Below are 19,700 nucleotides of genomic sequence, written 5' to 3' on the forward strand. Positions count from 1 at the left end.
TCCATTCAAAATTCTACATTTATAAAGCTCAGCAGCAAATAAATTTCTTCATTTAAAATATCATTACTGTCTCTCCCATACAGTTCAAGTTTTATGTAAACTGTATTAATCTCATTAATAAGATGACCATTCTGAACCAAGAACACAAGAGTAAAGAGATTTTTTCATGAACATAATACTAAAATAGATTTTGCAATGCACCAGTAAAAAAAAAGGAATTTAAAAGAAGATAAAAACACACACCATACATTAATTAATAAAAAGGTTATTATTCACAGTTTCACCACATTTAATCAAAAAATTATTAATTTTGTGTAAAATATTTAAATGACTACATTTTAACTAGAAATATATTTTGTATATATGTATGGATGTTGAAGTTATTCCCAGTATTAGGTGTGTATGTTATTTTTTGGATTTACAATTTACATCTATATATATATAGTCTTACTTGGAAATGGATGTGTGGTGTTCAATAATATATATATATATATATATATATATATATACGAGAAATTTTAAAGTTTCAAGTGGTAACACATTAACTGAATTAAATACAAAACCTAACGTGAGTACCTACATATAAAAGTACTTCACTACAAAGGGACGTTTCATGTTTCCTTCAAAGAATGCAAAACACACATTGGTTATTGGAAATGTCAATGATATCATGATAAAAATATCTTACAGATTGTCTACAAGCAATATTATTAAAGCGGTCGACATAGTGGTCCAATCTTCGACGCTGTTTCACTTCTGTTTGTTGGTCAAGTCGGAATAATCTTCAAGAACTCCTTGTAAATGGTCGTTATGCTTCTTAAACGTCCGTGACTTTTTAGCATTCAGTTTCTTCCTCTTCTGTATTGGAGTCCGTTTTACACCAACATCTGGCATTAAACTTATTCCTTGTTTTTCGAGATATTCTTCAATTTTCTGCTCATCCAAACCTTCCACAGTTACACTTCTCCACATTTTTCGAAAATCTTCGTCAATTTTAAATTGACAATACTTGTCATTGTAGAAGAGTATTTTCTTTTTGTCAATTGGTCTTACTACGAAAATAATATGATCAGCTAATATTTTGAATGATTTCTGAGCATTTGGAATCGATTCTTCAATGTCATCGATAAGAACACCACCGAGACCATGGAGATCTTGGTTCTTCAACAGATTCATTAATCCCTTTTTATTACGAATATTATATTTTGGTTTAAAGATATATGTGTTCCCATCGACAACTTCTATTTTCGGGTTATTAATCAAAGCTTCTGTTACAAGCCAATGTCTCTGCTTACTTCCCAAATCTAACTGCTTAGTTTCGTCAAGTATTTCTTCGATATTCAAAGGATGGGCATAGCCTTTTTGATGTCGGGTTTTCATATGTTTCACTATTTTGGCCAAAACACTGAATTTATATTGAGAACTTCCTTTGGCAGTTTTATAGTCGTAAGTTTCGGTGTTTGAAGTTGGTTTCGGTTTTGGCGGTTTGGAAGATTTTTGCTTTTTGGCAAGTGATTCGTTATTTTCATCCTTGTGTTGATTTTTCCTTTTTTCCACAACAGGTTGACTGCGTGCTCTGGCCAAGAAAGATGCGTGTCCTTTGATCAGGGCAGGATCCATTGTACCAACTTTTAAATTTGTGTGGAATTACGGTTAAACATTCACTATTTATAAACACATGGGAGCAATGGGAACCATAAATATTCCAAAAATCTGTTTTACATACAAATATCCAGACCAAAACTATGAATAAGCAAGAAAAAACAAAGAACCAATTAACAAATTTTCAACTCACAATTAATTATTGCAACAGGATTAAACATGGATTAACCGGTGTAAATATTCGAGTGTCCCTCCGAGTTAGACGGTGTCCAATGAAAGTTTCTCTCAAATAAACTAATTCCGAATATTAAAGACGCTTCGTGAATTAACAAGACATTAAAGATGCCAGAACAAAGGATATTTGGCTTTTACTTTAGATCAAATAAGAAGGAAAATTATATTTGTTGTTCAAATTTATGTTGATATAGATTATATTTGATTATATATAACACTAGATAATTATGTATCCAATATGTGCATTAGATCATGATATTCTATTTGAGTTAAGAATTTGAATATTAAATTAGAAGTTACGTAATGTTTATTTCTTCAAAGTTCGATGCTTATGTTTGCAGTTTTATGGATAATTAGTTGCAATAAAGAAGCAAACCTAACAGGTCTCACTATCCGGAATACAATTTATAGTAAACTCTCCTTTATAGTCACCGATTTCTTACATCAAACTTCCTGGCGACATTTTCCTCTTTTAAATAAATAAATATTTTCTTTCAATTTTTTGTGATTCTTTCTTTCTTTCTTTTTTTTTTTTTTTTGGAAAATTTGTTTCTGCTTAAATTGAATAAAGAATATCCTTTTCAATGTTGGATCCTATTAAATTTTATCAGGTGCCGGCTTCCACACTGGGAATTTAATGTCCAAACAATGAATATTAACTCGTTCCACAAATTTAATTGTATTGACACTAAAATATTACTTATTCTGTATACACAAAGGAAAGTAATGAAATAGTAATTCAAACACTTTTAAAGTGACATCTTTGAATGTTAAATTAACCGCTGTTATTCAAACACCTGAAAAGATGTTTTACTAAACGTAGCATGAATATTAACAATTGAAAAGTTAATTTAAACTTATTATAAGCGCTTTAAAAATTGTTTATACAAAATATCTTATTTCTCATCTTTAATACCGAAAATGTGTTAGTTTCTACAACGTTCAAGTGGTTATTTTTGTTCATCAGTGTGTGTGTGTATACATGCATACATACACACAGTGAGTGAAAATAAGAAGTATTTCTATCGTGGCCGTTATAAAATTCAGCGGCAAATTGGTTTACATTTTAAGCAAACGAATCGGGATGCTATAGATTTCTAACACTGCTGGAACACAAAGTTTAAGAGAAAATGTAATAGATTAAATCGTCCCCAAGACTTGAATATTATTTTATCGACCTCAGAAAGCTGAGAGGCAAAATTGAACTCGGAATATAAACGGCTGTAGCTAAATACTACAATGTATTTTGACAGACTGTTTAACGGTTCAGCCAAACATAATGTAAACGAATTACATTGTATGCGAGAATTAATGGGACGTGTATTTCCTTGCTATTTATAATATTTTTATAAATGCTAAGTCGAATTAAACTAACACGATTCATTTAAACTTGTTAGAACCAGCGATCCATACATATCTCCATAATCGCAACCAAATGGAGCGGTTTATATTGTAGCATTACCGTTAGGAGGTAATAAAAGAAATTGAGCAACGCGGTTTTTCTTTTACAAAAGATAGATCATTTTGATGATACACACATTTATTCAACTTCTTTTAAGTGGTTTTTGACCATGCAGATTATTACCAATTTTCTCAGACTCTAGTCATTTCCTAAACTGATTTTACAAATTAAAAGACAAGTTAACATCTAACCAAACTAAAACAGTTTAGTCTGGTTCTGTCTCAGTGATTTATTTCAAACTGTTTTTCCAAACAAGCTTTCGGAATTAAGTTTTACGATTTCATTTCAACAAAGTCGACATTTTTTTAACACGTAGGGTTAAAGAGTGTTCTAACATAAACCATCTCATTTTTTTCTTAATATTTCGGTAACATTGTCCTTTTAAGTAGGGGGGTATTTGAAATAATTTGGCAGGTAGAATTAACGGTAAAATTGTCTCAAAACTCCTTATGTAACTGAAAATAAATATTGGACAATGTAGCAAGTGACCGGGTAAAGGCTGCCTTGTTGGTTCGTGTTAATTAAAATTTCAAGAAGAGTTTCTAATTAGAATCTTTGAATAAAAAATTCTGATCGACCAACTAGATTTTTCTCTCTATACCAATTATTTTAATTTCACGACATTGCCCTTTTTTCTATAACGTCACTTAAAAGGCTACTGATTACATTCGGTAGCCGTATTGTCTATTTTCGGTGAAATAGATAAAAACTTAAAATTTAATCAAATTAAATTTGGAAATATTCTTGAAGATGGCGGCTCGAATTCAAGGGAGATAACTTTATTAACAACAAAAGTTTGAACTATTTTAGTTTCGTAATTATTTCCAACCTGTTGAATAAATAGAAACTGAAAGGGAACAAAATAGCTTGTTTAAAAGCACATCAGCTAATATTGTGCTGTAGTGAACGAGAAATAAATAGAGTACATCATCTAATTTCAAAGTTTTGTTTAAAGACAAAACATGTATTCATGAACGATTTACTAATTATTTCTTAATCCTAAAATAGTCTGTGGCGTGTTGTTTGTCCTGATGACTTTCTGATCCAAAGAGTCCAAACTCTTAACGAATCAACGTCGGGCCGTCTACGCAGTCGTTGACCAATAAAACAGCCAAATATATGTCAATAACCTCTTTACTGTCTTGAAGTCTACATATTTCAAATCTTGTATCTCAGAACCTTATTCTCTATTAATAAAACAAGATAGCCACTGCTGGAATACATTATTCAAAACTTATTACATTTGACCTAAACTACTGTGTCAGCTATTTTCTCTCTGAGAACCCAAACTGATCGCAACTATTCAACAACAATAACCGATTTAATCAATGCTAAAAAAAGTATATCATACGCATTAGTACCATGTCTGTATGATTTCACTTGCTCTAAATGTTATTTCCAGCAATGCAGCACAAAACAAATACCCCAAACCTAGTTGTCGGCAATATAACGACAGTTCAACAATGCTGGTTTCTGACTTAGGCACTTGACCATATATTTCGGAGAGAGAGAGTTAAATAGATTTAGTGGACTCTAGTACTTTACTTTTAATAATTATTGGTTTGTTCTGGAAGGGGAAATTGTACCTATGCCCTTTTGCAAGTCCTCCGGCTCCTTTCAGATTTTGCATAAGTGAATGTCCATAGCTGTCGGAAAAACTGTGCCGGATGAGAATTCCAGATGGTTGACATTCTGGATTTGAAGGATTGGACGACATGGTTAATGAAAAGGATAGGTGACGAAAGGAGTAGAAAAGATGAGTGAGTCGGAAGTATATAAATGGAAGTGGCTTGAAACCAACTAATTCCGAGGAGCGGAAGTTAATCATTGGCAGATTAAGGAGATAGTATATCTGTGAGCCAAAAAATTGAGTACGTTGGTGAGCGACATGGCTATATCAGTAGAACAATCCTAAATATGGGAACAGTACTCTAGTGTGGTTTAGTGGTTAGGGTGTTGAACTCATAATCGTAAGATTGTGGTTTCGGTTGCTGGAGAGGCGATGCGTTGTATTCTCGAGCAAAACACTTCGTTTCACATTGCTCTGGTCCACCCAGCTAACAAAAACGAGTAAGATGGTGAAGTGGCGACATGCCTGACAAACCGGCGGTAGATTCTGGACCTGCCTAAATAAACAAACAGAAAGAAACTTCAGGACTGACAGGTCATAGACGTATGTGTGTGTGTGTCTTTGTTGCAGTCGAAGACGTTGAAGGAAGTTGAGGGGTGGGTACCCTATGCCCCTAGTAATGCAGAAGAAGCTCTTGTGAAACTGTTGGAAATGGATGATGATAGGCACACGGCTAGAAATTTATGAGGATGGTTTTGTCAGTTAATTAACTTTACCCCCAATACTGGTACTTCCTTATTGATCCTGGGAAGATGAAATGTAAAGTTGCCCTCGATGAGATTTGAACTCAGAATAGAAAGCCGAAACAAATGTCAATTCTGTTTAAAATGATTTCTAACGAGCAGATTCGCTAGTTTTAGGGGTAGGAGTGATTGATTATATTAACACCAATATTTCACTGATACATATTTTGTACCATCAACTCTTGGTAGATGATTGGTACTTCATGGTGGCGGTGACGGTGGTGAGGTTGATGACAACAGTTCTTAATTTAAGAACAAAACCAGTAGATCCCCTTGCTCGTTCCTATCCAATATTTTTGTTAATCGACGGTCATTCTCAACAGCTACAAGCAAATGTTGAAAGCCACATCAGTGCGGATGTGGCTTTCAAAGAGAAACCTGGAAGAAACACGAGTAAAAACGGGGAAATTTTGTATTTCTACTCTATTTTTGCTCATATTTCATTCTGGAAATATATTTACCACACTGATGCAGTCTGAACACGGTTTACCGATATTGGATTTATTGTAATAGAAATATATATTGAGAGTCGGCTGGTAGTGGCAGGACGATGATGACAACTGTGTAAATGATGAAGAAGAAGAAAAATCACGATTGTTATAAGCAGAAGATGAAGTTCATAATGATCGTAGTGGAGGTGACTGTTAATGATGAGAATGATTATGACAGTGATGATGGGGGGATAGGGCAATGAGGGCGGTGATAAAAGAACGAATAACAAAACCAGAAAATATCAGTTTGTCAACTGAATATATTAAATATCTTCTTGTTTTGTTTTTTTCTTTCCCAATACCGCCATCACCCTCTCTCTCTTCCATTTACTATAAATATAACACCATCACATGCCTCCTGTGTCTCTCTCCGACCTCCTCTTCCATAATATCCTGGACAGAAGCCTTTCTACAGACAAAAGCAGCAACGTTAATCATCACCATTCTTCCAAGACTTCCTCTTGTTTGGGATTGGAAGCTGATGAGAGAGAGAAAGAGAGAGATTGGATTTCTTTGCAGTTCTTGTTGCTAAGGCAACAGCGTTCATGTGACTTCTTCACTTATCAGATCAACTGATCGATTTCCATATTTCTCAAATCAATACCGTTATATAATTTTAATTTTTTTACTATTACTGTTTTGTTTTTTTTCATTTTTGTGTTTTCTTCAAATATTCCGTTTTAGTTTATTTTTTTAAAACTATTATTAATTTTATCGTATTTTAAATTTTAGCAGCATTTACTATTTTTTAAATTCATTTCTGTCAAAAATTTTATACAAATCAATAACTTCCATTTTCCCAGATCGCGGTCAACAACAACACGATGAGTCGACAAGGGAGCATCTACGTGGTTGCTCAACCTGCTAGAAACGGTAGCCAAATCACTTTTAAATCATTCTTTTCTAAAAACACGAAAGACACATTAAATAACGTAGTTTAAGGTATATCGCGCGTTTTTAGTTGTTTTTTGTTTTTTGTATGTTCACGGCAATAATGTTTTTGATATTTGTACGTGGTTGTAATGTTAGAAATAACAACCAAATCTCCTTCAGATCACATTCTGCCGTCCTGAAAGAGACAACAATATGATCTTGAGATTATTACAGCTGGAACGTCGGTTAACTCGACCAAACCACTGCCATCACTAAGAAAAACTGGAATGTCAACACAAAAAGCTGCCAAATTATTCAATTACTGCTGCCATCACCAACACCAGCTTGATCACTACAAACTATCGTCAACATTATCGCTTTTACTAAACCAAAAATGATTTCTAATTTACGCACAAACCCAGCAATTTTGTGTAAAGTGGATAATTCGACAGCGTTGACCCCAGTTGCTTGACTGATACTTTATTTTGTTGACCCAGAGGGATAAAGGACAAAGTTGACCTCAGAACGCAAAGTGTCGGAAGAAAACCCACAAAGCATTTTGTCCGACGCTCTACCGATTCCGCTGACTGCGAGCCGATGAAAGAATCTATACATAGTCATTTGACCTAATCAGAAAAGCAGCCCTGTCTTAAAAGAAAAAAGAACGGACACAATGGACAGTGTCGTGTTGTCTTAGATACACAACGATCGGTGGATATAGAGGGGGGGGGACTGGATAGTCATGGTGGGAACACTTTTAGACCCATAAGTCTGCTGAGTCAAGGCTGATCAGGGCCAACAACAATAATACATTTAATTAGTTATAACATCGCTACCACTGGGAACCTCTCGAACCAGCTAGAAATAACAATCAAATCCTCCATTAAATAATGTAGTCGACTGCCAGAAAAAAAAAAGACGGAATAATTATGGCTGAAATGTCTTTTAACATATGTTTGCTCGATCAAGGAAAACTTGGGGTTTAAACATCAGCAACAACACCTTCATCAACATTAGCACTATCAGCAATATTGCGACGACGACGACTAACAATCTCACCACTCCTATTAGTACCAAACCATTTACCATCTTTTATACTACCACAAGTGTACTAACAACACCGTCACTCCCCACTACCACCACCACCAACCATTCCCTTCGTTGTTACATCCTCCTCCTCCTCCTCTTTTACTCTACTACTGTCTCCTCTTTGTACTTTCCTTTTCACATTATGAATGCTCAATGAGATACTTGTCTTCTGGTTTTTGTTTGTTTTGTTTATTTTTCCAGAAAACCACTCACTACAAACGGGCACCGCCACCACCACCACCATCACCATCGAATACCAGCAGCAAGAGACAACGAGGGAGGCTTCTCTATACGGTCGGCTAACCTACTAGAAATAGCTGCCAAATCTCTCTTCAGTCATCCTTTATTGTTTTAAATATGAACACATTGGATAACGTAGTCCTTTATGCGTTTATGTCTAAAAAGATAAGAATGGAACCTCTTTGATCATAATTCTTCACAACCACGGCAGACCAGGGGCTAAACAGCTTCGATAATACTAGCACTACTGCCATCGTTTTATTATTCTGTCTAGAATATATTTACTGATTTTGCCTTCGGATTTTCTTCTCTTTTCTTTCATCTTTTCACATGAATATTTCCTTTACAGTAGACACATACTCACATACAACCACACGTTCACAATTCTGTTATATAATTAGAGTTCATTCTGCTCTCCTCATCCTCACCCTTTCTCTTTTATTCCTCCTTCTCTCCTTCATTCACCTCCCTCCACCCATCAACTTTTTATTATCTCTTCTTATACCTCCCCATCCTCCCACTACTACTATTACTTGTACCACGTTTTTATTATTTTTCCCTCTAGCGCTCTCTCTATTTCTCTTTCCTATAATTCCCCCTCCCTCTCCCCTATAATTATACCTCTATCTTTCTCTGTCTCTCTCTCTGATCTTCTTCTGATTATATATATATATACATACATGTGTCTTTCTCTCTCTCTCTCTCCCCCGTACTCAGTTTTAATTCTTCTCCAGACTTCCGTTTCAGCAGACCACTGCATCGAATGGAAGTGGGTTGAGGCATTGAACAACAGAAAGGAAAATAAAATAAAGAACAAAGTAAGAAGGTAAACAATTATGCGTATGTGTACCTGTATGTATGTGCGTGTGCGTGTGTGTGTACACATGCGTATGTAGTACATGCGTGCGCTTGTTTATGTATGTACATATGAATGTATATATGTATACATACATGTGTGTGTGTGATTGCTGTTGTAGCTGAAGAATGACATAACGTTGGGCCAAGGTAGAGAGATAGCGGCAATTGGTTTTGAGATTATATAGACAGAGAAGTGAAGTGAGAGGCAAGATGACAGTTGTATTACTGTTCATCTTGTAGTGATGCCGAAGATGACATCAAACTTGCCATAGACTTGTATGTGAGTCTATATTTTGCCCATAAATTCTCAGAAGCACTGCTTTCTATCTTCACATGAACGGTAAGTGTGTGCGAGCTTGAGATTAGGTTTTGATTTGCACTACAGACATCCTACGATATATTTCCTTTTCATTCCACAGACTTGTGTTGCCTATTGGATCGGTTTTTATCTCTTAATGCTGTGACATGAAACAGATGAGAGAGAAGAGAAATCTTACACGAAGTAACATTTCATTCTATCACAGTTTAATATTTCTAATCCATTTTTTACAGAGTAGCTGTTGCTTCTATCGATGAATTGTTTAGAGTTCAGCGAAACTGGTCTTGGCCAGTCACAAACCGGCATGGGTACAATTTGGTGTCTCGCTTCATAATTTTCATAGTAATGCATATTTCTTTTAATGAAATGTTGCAAAGACAAGCTTTCAAACTTGTAGATGACAATTATGCTGATGAATTCTTTTACTTAGAGACAGACAGACAGAGAAGCCCATACATTTTAAACCATTCAATAACTTTTGATTAAACGAATCAACTGGTATTATTCTTTTTATTTTGTTGAACTGCTAAGTCATGGGGACATAAACACACGAACACCAATTGTCAAGTGGTGGTGGTGAGGGCAGATACAAACAACATCTCCATGGATTTTCATAGATGGAAAATTATTGATTGTCAAATTTCTTTTATTTGCAGAAATCATAATGCTTTAAACACAGTTGTGAAATTTCTATAACCTGAAGCAGACATTGCTCTTAATTTTGTTGTGGATCTCTTTCTATGTATATCATAAGAATGACAGAAAAAAGTTATTGACTGAAAACTGGCAGAACTGAGAAGATGAAGCAAAGAACAAACAGTTTTAGAAGGAGAATAGATTTCAAAGAAACCAAAGAAATAAAATTAAAATAAACCCTGTGTTATTTTCTTTCTGTTTCTAAGAAGGATTTCTTGATTTCTTCACAAAACAACCGAGACAGAAGCGTAGAATAACAGAGATATTTCAATTGAAAATTGCTTTAATTTTTATCCTTCATTTTATTATTTTTTAGCTTAGCATTTTTTCTTAGAAATCTTATTGCTGCATCCACAAATCTATAAATAAATGTCTTTGTACACCATTACAGTACATGCATTAGAAATATTCCTTTCATTCCCTGTATGTGTGTGTATGTATGTATGTATGTGTAAAGGTGCATGGCCTAGTGGTAGGGGTGTTACGTTCACAATCACTACATTGTAGGTTCAATTCCCAGAGTGGCGCATTGTGTTCATGCGCCAAACCCTTCATTTCATGTGGCTCAGTCCACTCAGCTGTAAATGGGTACACCCTACAATGGACTAGACTTCCGATCTAGGAGGAATGTTGTCCTGCTCACCCAGCCAACAAGGTGGTATCCGACAGCTAAAAACAAAAATTCAATGGAAAGCGCATTGTGACTAGTGATATATAACAAAATCCAATAGTCTGGCCAGTCACATGATCACGATGTTTGTATATACATATGTATGCATGTATGGATGAATGTCTAGATATTGTGTGCTAAATAACAGGAGTGTTTTGGCAGCTGGAGTCTGGCCGGCTCTAGTGATACCATCCCACCCATGCTAGCATGGAACACAGATGTTAAATGATGATGATGATGTTAATACCCTTTCGAATGCCATTTGCTCACTCTTTCAGCTGAATATCACTACATTGCAAACCAATGTCACTAAATAAACCATACCACAGCTTCTAGACATAGCAGTCACTGCTACCTACTAACATTATGTCTGACAACATGGACCTAAGCATAAAGAAACTAGTTCATGTCATTTCCAGGACCAAAATAACACCATGCATGCAACTTGGGTTGACCAATAGAAGCCTAACATCTAGAAGCTATCTTGAATTTGTTTCTTGTCTTGTTATTCTCTCTCTCTCTCTCTCTGTAGATGCCTGATGAGTTAGATTCATTCTAAAAGCCTTTGAAAGTTTAATTTGCATGGAAATGAGTCAAATTGTTATTAAATAATATGTGTAACTCCTAAAGATCAGGTAACGAAAATCAAAAGTAAGTTACCTGGTAATCTTTGTTTTGTACTTTTTTTTTTATTGTTGTTGCTGTTGTTCTCTTGTCTGTCCAATATTTCGGGACTTAAAAGTCCCTTCATCAGGGTTTAAGGAACTTTCACAGGATAATGTTCCAATTTCCATCAAAAACGCTTGAAAACAGCTTAAGAAAAAAATTTAAATCAAAATCTTATCCCAAAGAGAGGAAATTGGAACATTATCCAATGGAAGTTCCTTAAACCCTGATGAAGGGACTTTTAGGTCCCGAAATATTGGACAGATAAAACAACAACAATAAAAAAGACAAAATAAAGATTACCAGGTAACTTACTTCTAATTTTCATTACCTCATCTTATAGTCCATTTTTGCATTGTTTAGCTTTCTATCTCTTTCAGCATTACATATCATATACAATGTTTCAAGCAAACTATAACATTTCATTATTTTTTTGATAAACTTTTTATAAAGGGTTGCAGCTGAAAGAGTTGACTCAACTAATGGATTATGTTTTGAATGTGTTCTGAAATGACCAATAACAATGTCAGACAGATTAGCAGGTGCTGAATTGTACAATCACAAATAACAGGAGAAAATAATATTAATAAACCTCAGTGATGCCCACAGCTAATAAGAAAACATATTCTCTTCTTTTACTTGTTTCAGTCATTTGACTGTGGCCATGCTGGAGCACCGCCTTTAGTTGAACAAATCAACCCCAGGACTTATACTTTGTAAGCCTAGTACTTATTCTATTGGTCTCTTTTGCCAAACTGCTAAGTTACAGGAACGATGGTGGGAGTGGGGAGACAAATACAGACACCCAAACATATACATATATATACAACAGGCTTCTTTCAGTTTCCGTCTACCAAATCCACTCACAAGGCTTTGGTCTGCCCGAGGCTATGGAAGAAGACACTTGCCCAAAGTGCCATGCAGTGGGACTGAACTTGGAATCATGTAGTTGGTAAGCAAGTTACTTACCACTCCTGTGCCTATGAATGCAAACATATAAATAAAAAAAGGTAATCTTACCTTTTATTAATTTCATTTTCAGTTTGTAACAAAATGTATTTTTTTATTATTGTGGTTCATGTAAATATTTTTAATCAGTGATCTTTAATCTCACTAATTTTAACGAAGAGACAAATGAGGTCATATTGCTATGTAGTGGTTGAAGTAATCATGTGTGGGTGTGTTTAGGTATAGAGGGAGGAAGAGGAGGAGGTGGTGATGATGATATTGAGAAGATGCAGGAATTTGGTAATCAATTTTTTGCAAGCTGAGTTCCTGACCTAGTTTTGATTTCCAATTGGAACCAATTCTTTTGAAGATCTGAAATTGGCAACTTCCTATTTGAAAAGACGTTCAACCTCTTAGAAATAACAGCCAAATCTCCCTCATATTCTACTCTATCAAATGAAATATTGCACTATGTAGTATTAGAGACCTCTAAATAGATGGGTTGGTCATGGCTAGAATACCTCTAATTATAAATTTGCAGAGTTAGGATTGACTTGCTTCAACAACAAGACTTTTTAAAATAAATTATTGAAGTTGGTCAGCTTTTGTGCCACAAATGCAAGTACAATAGACAATCATCATCATTTAATGTCCACTTCTCTCCATATTTGCATGGGGTCAGTTGGAATTTGTTGAGGCAGATTTTCTATGGCTGGATGCCTTTCCTGTTGTCAGCTCTCAACTGTTTCCAAGCAGGATCATATTTCCCCATGGCCAGACATGGTCTACATCTATTTGTATGCTTGTATGCGCAATCTTCCATGAAAAGCTGTCCAGCCATGAGGAAATATCTTTCTTGTAAACAGGTAAGGGTTGATGACAGGAAGAGCATCCAACCATAGAGAATCTCTCTCTCAGCAAATTCCATGCGAATATAGAGAAGTGGGCAATAAACAATGATGATGCTCGAGTTTCCTGATTATTGCTTTCAGTTTTGGCACAAGGCCAGCATGACCTCATCAGAATCTGAACTCAGAACGTAAAGTCAAAATGCTGCCAAGCATTTTGCTCAATGTGGTAACGACTGCACCAGTTCTCACCACCTTAAGTTTCTTAATTATTCTTTTCTACCCTAGGCACAAGGCCCGAAATTTTTTTTTGGGGGGGGAGGGCCGCAGTCGATTAGATCGACCCCAGTATGCAACTGGTACTTAAGTTATCGACCCTGAAAGGATGAATGGCAAAGTTGACCTTGGCGGAATTTGAACTCAGAACGTAACGACAGACAAAATACCCGCTAAGCATTTCACCTGCCATGCTCACGTTTCTGCCAGCTCGCTGCCTTAACTTTCTTAATTATTAAACCACTGTTGTTATTGTTTAATAACAGTTCAATCCTCATCAACTCTGCTATGACACCCAATCTAACGCCACCTTTATCATACCATAATGCTTGCATTTATTTGTTAAAAATTTGACCTTTTACACTGATTCAAGTCCATAAATTATTAAAAAAAAAAAAATCGGTGGTGAACTTGTTTTATTGTCCTGAAAGGTGTAACCATCTACAGCAGGATTTGAACACAGAACATATAGATTCATAATACTGCAAGGTACTTAGTCTAGCTCTCTCTTATATGTCAATCGGCATTTTGAAATTTCGCCCCCACCCCCACAATTTCTACATTTTTGACTTTTTTTCCCCCCTAACCCTAACTAAAAACATTTTTGGAAATATTTTTTGAAAAAAAAAAAAGTAGGGGGGAGGATTTTCAAAATGCCGATTTTTGCCAATTTATTTTTTTGCAGATTCGTATTCTCCGTAGCCGAAAACGGGGGTTTGTGTAGAAAAAAAGTTTTTTTTTAAGGGGTGGGTGGGGGTACAAAAGGAATATATATATATATATATATATATATTGTATACTACCCTCGTAACTATATATTCCTATAGAATATAGATTCGCTCACAGAACGATAATTGGTTCACTCACTTCTGCTGCAAGATGTAGGTAACGTTTTGTACTTCTTCACGCCAAGAACTGCACAAGCGAGAGGTATTTTTGTCAAACGGTTTTATCAACTTGCAAGAAATAGTATTCACCACTGCCATTCCCTCAAATTCTACTTTGCTGTCGTAAAACAGGAAGTACACATTATATAATGTACTTGACTACCAGACAAAAATAACTAACAGTCATGGTCGCAATTGAAAGGTCATTCTTTATAAATCACAATAATAGTAACTTCAGATTAAGATTAACTAACAATAAATACTAAGCGAATACGATCGCCTCTCATTTCTAAAGCCAGACATCTGTCACTCAGTGGAAAAAGAGGTTTCCTTCGTTATTCTAACGGAAAGACACAGATATTCTATTAAAGTACGCGATTGATCAGACAAAATACTTTAATCAGCAAATCTTATTTCTATTTAAAAAGTTTCGCACCTTTTCCCTCTCGATAGAATCGTGAAGAAAATTGCTAACAATTATCTTCCGGAAGTTGTTTTACTGAATTTCTTAGAATTTTACCAAAATAAATCCAGTTATCTCCCTTAACTGAATCCCATTATAATTTTTTTTTTTCATATATATTTTAATTATGTGAAATGTTAAGTTTGTTTGGAGACCTTTGTAGCTTTGAGAAATATATATATATATATACACACACACACATATATGTATATATATACTGTAACGGCTATTTAATATCTCGAAGTAAAATAAGGAAAATAGTTTAAAATCGCTTCAGAATGAAAAAAATAAAGGCATAGAAATCTAGATGTTCTAAAAGCAAACGCTAGAAAAAGACAAGATTATAGCAGCCATGGGCAAATCGCGGTAAACAGGACTTTCTAATTGACACATCTAACGATAAATTACCTTGAATTGTAGTGCAGCCCGAATAATAATGACCCGTCTCGTCGGAGAACAAAAAGTTGCCCGTGCTTGCTGCATGGCTATCAGCAATGTAAACACATTCAGTATAAAGAAAAAGAAAAGTAATGAACTCAATGTAGCTCACGTTAACAAGACTAGTCTGAGGAGTCCAGTGGGATTATAAGGAAATTGAAAGACTTCGTAACTTGTGAATGTACAGAAGCCCTCTGCAAGGGTCCTTAGTTGTGACGTTACCTAATTGCGGAAAAGGATGTTCTTCGAAGTATATGAGTAACCTAATGTATATGAAGGAAGAAGTCTGGTGGCCACATTGCCTCCACCGACAAAAGGATTCTTTCTAAGAATTATAATACTTGTATATTAAATATAATGTTTCATGATAACAAAAAAAAAAAAAAAAAAAAAAAAGAAGACAGAAATGAACTGGGTAAGTTATGGGAGCCTGTTGACGACACAATGAGATGAAAGGGTGGTTAGAAGAAATGTTATTGGCTAGACCTCGATCGGTCCTGACCGAAAAAAACAAACCTATGTGTTCCAACGGTGACCATTCCACCTTAATTTCCGAGTACGTCCAGGACCACACTTATGTCATCATCATTTAACGTCCGCTTTCCATGCTAGCATGGATTGGACCATTTGACTGAGAACTGGCGAACCAGATGGCTGCACCAGGCTCCAATCTGATCTGGCAGTTTCTACAGTTGGATGCCCTTCCTAATGCCAACCACTCTGAGAGTGTAAAGGGTGCTTTTACGTGTCACCGGCACAAGGGCCAGTCAGGCGATACTGGCAACGGCCACACTCAAATGGTGTTTTTTACGTGCCACATGCACAGGAGCCAGTCCAGCGGCACTGGCAACGACCTTGCTTGAATGTTTTGTCATGTGCCAATAAGGCAACGTTGGTAACGATCACGCTCAAATGATGCTTTTTACATGCCACCGGCACGGAAGCCAGACAGATGCTCTGGCAATGATCACGCTCAGATGGTGCTGTTAGCACTCCACTGGCACATGTGCCAGTCATTGAATTTGATTTGATTTCACTTGCCTCAACAGGTCTTCGCAAGCAGAGTTTAGTGCCCAATGAAGGAAAGGTACGCATAAGTGGGCTGCTTACACCCCTGGCATAGGCCATGGGTTATGGTCTCACTTGGCTTGCCAGGTCTTCTCATGTACAGCAGATTTCCAAAGGTCTTGGTCACTAGTCATTGCCTCGGTGAGGCCTAATGTTCGAAGGTCATGCTTCTCCACCTCATCCCAGGTTTTCCTCTTCCAGATTCCCCTCAACCACTAGGGTGTAGCACTTTTTCACACAGCTATCCTCATCCATTCTCGCCACATGACCATACCAGCGCAGTCATCTCTCTTGCACACCACAACTGATGCTTCTTAGGTTCAACTTTTCTCTCAAGGTACTTACACTCTGTCAAGTATGCACACTAACATTACACATCCATCGGAGCATACTAGCTTCTTTCCTTGCGAGCTTACACATGTCCTCAGCCGTCACAGCCATGTTTCACTGCCATGTAGCATGGCTGTTTGTTATTTTTCAAATGTAGATTGAGCAACCACACAGAAACTTCCTCGTTCTTTCAAGATAGTCAATAAAGTACTAAGCATGTACTAGGGTAGATTCAATTGGCTGTAACACAGACATTCACTGATACGCAAGAGAGGAGTGTACTGCTCCAGACATTTGATACATATGGGGGACAATGAATACACACGAGAAGTGATGAAAGTTCATCTGCAGAGACTGAATCTCATGTCAAAGGTTTGTAACATGGTGGGGAAAAAACCAATCTTTTCATATAGTCAGTTGTTCTACTAAGAGCAAACAAAATGGTTAGTGGTATGTTCTGAGCCCCCAATCCTCTCAAATGTTACTTCCCACCCATTTGGGGCCATCAAAATAAAGTACCAGTCAAGTACTGGAGTTGTTGATGAACTTGTGTCCCCCACCCCTGCTCAAAATTGCTGGTTTTGAATCTTGCAATGGAATGATATCCCTTTCCATCTGAAATGCTGTGATCTCAATCACTTCTTATGCCACAGAAACCAACCCTACAAGTATCAGGGCTCAAGAAAAAAAGAAACAGTTCAACCAATACCCAAAGAATTCACTAATGCTGTCAGGAAATTTCTGATTGAATCCATCCAAGTTGTTAAGTTCTTCAACTGACCACCACTAGACTACCTGTCACCCCTTCATACAAAACAGTTTTATTCAAGTTATTCTAATTACTGGAGAAATGCTAAATTGATGACATAACACCGATACATTTGTAAAGAATATTTTCCTTTTGTTAATCTGAAGGAATAGAAGCAATCATTACAGAGCAGTTCTCTTTATTTTTCACCCTTAGTTACACACGTTTTTAATGATTTAGGTCAGATCAATACCTACAAGATGGTAAAGGGGAACAAGAAGTTATCGCATATATATATATATATCATCCCACCAATTGTATAGATGTGCTGGACATGACAGTCTCAAAGGCCAGTTACCCAGTTTGCATGGCCTATAAGCAACCAAGATCACAACAGTCCACCTGAACAAGATGCCAATCCATTGCAGGGTTGTCACCTATTTACAGCTAAGTGGGCTGAAGCAACATGAAGTGTTTTCATTCCAGAACCTCACCCGATTCAGGAATCAAAACCAGCCTTTTGATCATGAGCGTAACACCCTACCCAGTAGGCTTCACACCATCACATATATACTACACACCCTTGATGAGGATGTTCAGTTATTTAACTGAATAAGCTATTCTTGAGATAAAAGGATCTTGTGATACTAATTTACAATAAACACTCACCAGAGTCATAGCATTTATTGCTAACCTTAAACAATAATCCTGCTCCTCTCATGAAGTATGGCTATGTTAATGCAAATGTTTAGACTAACATAGTACAATTGTACACACGTCACTGGCTCAGCCTACACTATTAGCAAACTCAAAAATTTCAAGCAGTGGCTAAAGTAAAGTTAATATTAGTTAGTTCAAATCCCGTGTGAAACAAAGACTTCTCAGAACATCAGCTGACTTAACACCGTTTACATTTAACATGATGATGATGATTATATCAAATACTAAACTGTATAGTCATTAGTTAATATACAATCAGCAAGGCACTTTTCTCACAAGCTAAACTTGCTATTAGTAAATCATTTCCATATCAAAAGAACCAATGCAAGAAAATTGAAAATAGCTTCAAGATTTCACAGAATATTTACTTACCTAATTACTTAGAACCAGACTGATTCACTTAACTTATAGATTAGAATCGATTTTCAACAAAACACTTGATACAACAATCAAAAACTAGAATCCCATCTTTCTCGATCTTGTTACTAACATTGACCTTTTTGAGACCAACCTACATGAGACTGCTCTGGTACTTTGATACAAAATCCCCATTTTAAAATACAACAAATTAAAACCCATCAAAATTTCATGTTAATTTATGTTTGAAAGACCACCATCATAATGTCGTCATAGATGCAGTGTATTAAAAAAAAAAAGTTTGAATTCATTCCCAAAGCATTTAGAATTATGTATTTCTAGCAATTTCCTTTCAAGCGTTTGGCCTCACAGAGGCAAAGTGGCTGAGTTCCTTTTGAGTGTTGGACCTCACAGAGGCAATGACAGACCTTTACGCTGTGCTTAAGACTCGTCAAGCTGAGTAAAATCAGTCGTGGCAGATACTGGTGTCACACAAATTGGCATATCAACACACCCCAGTGTCACAGAAATGGTACATAAATGCACCCGTTACACTCTCAGTAGTTGGCATTTGGAAGGGCATCCAGCCATAGAAAATCATGCCAAATCAGACTGGAGTCTGTTGCAGACTTCCACATGCCAGCCCAGTTAAACCATCCAATAAGTAGTTGAGAGACGACAGGTAGATCCAGTGGCCAATTTATGAATCAGCAAATTCACATGCAAGCAACTGATGAATTAATATTAGTCTCTGATGAGAAATTTATATCAGGGTTCTAACAGTTTTTACTCACAAAACATTTTAAATGTATGAAAACTTAAGAAAAACCTTGAAAAGATTTTTAAAATGAGATGTTATGACAAATCCCTTAAATATGGATTTTCAGCCAGAGCTAGTCATTGACTCCCACTACACATAACTTTCAGCCAGAGCTAGTCATTGACTCCCACTACACATAACTTTCAGCCAGAGCTAGTCATTGACTCCCACTACACATAACTTTCAGCCAGAGCTAGTCATTGACTCCCACTACACATAACTTT

At 36.2% G+C, this 19,700-nt stretch overlaps 1 protein-coding gene and 1 long non-coding RNA gene across 2 annotated transcripts; one reads left to right on the forward strand and one right to left on the reverse strand.

The window, feature by feature from the left end:
- Window positions 1-249: 249 nt before the first annotated feature.
- LOC106868283 (transcription initiation factor IIE subunit beta) lies at window positions 250-1,985 on the reverse strand. The gene has a single exon (XM_014913475.2). The coding sequence runs from the start codon at window positions 1,618-1,620 to the stop codon at window positions 751-753; it is 870 nt and encodes a 289-aa protein (XP_014768961.1). The 5' UTR covers window positions 1,621-1,985; the 3' UTR covers window positions 250-750.
- Window positions 1,986-6,227: 4,242 nt separating this feature from the next.
- Window positions 6,228-10,630, forward strand: LOC128248608 (uncharacterized). The gene is made up of 2 exons (XR_008264795.1): window positions 6,228-9,190; window positions 10,198-10,630. It is a non-coding gene; the product is annotated as an uncharacterized LOC128248608 (long non-coding RNA).
- The last annotated feature ends 9,070 nt before the right edge of the window (window positions 10,631-19,700 follow it).

The sequence above is a fragment of the Octopus bimaculoides genome, chromosome 8 (genome assembly GCF_001194135.2).
Source record: "Octopus bimaculoides isolate UCB-OBI-ISO-001 chromosome 8, ASM119413v2, whole genome shotgun sequence".
In the NCBI taxonomy this organism is placed as follows: domain Eukaryota; kingdom Metazoa; phylum Mollusca; class Cephalopoda; order Octopoda; family Octopodidae; genus Octopus; species Octopus bimaculoides.

Bases quoted from the DNA above. Each gene is read 5' to 3' on its own strand.
- LOC106868283 (XM_014913475.2), bottom strand. From the start codon at position 1,620: ATGGATCCTGCCCTGATCAAAGGACACGCATCTTTCTTGGCCAGAGCA.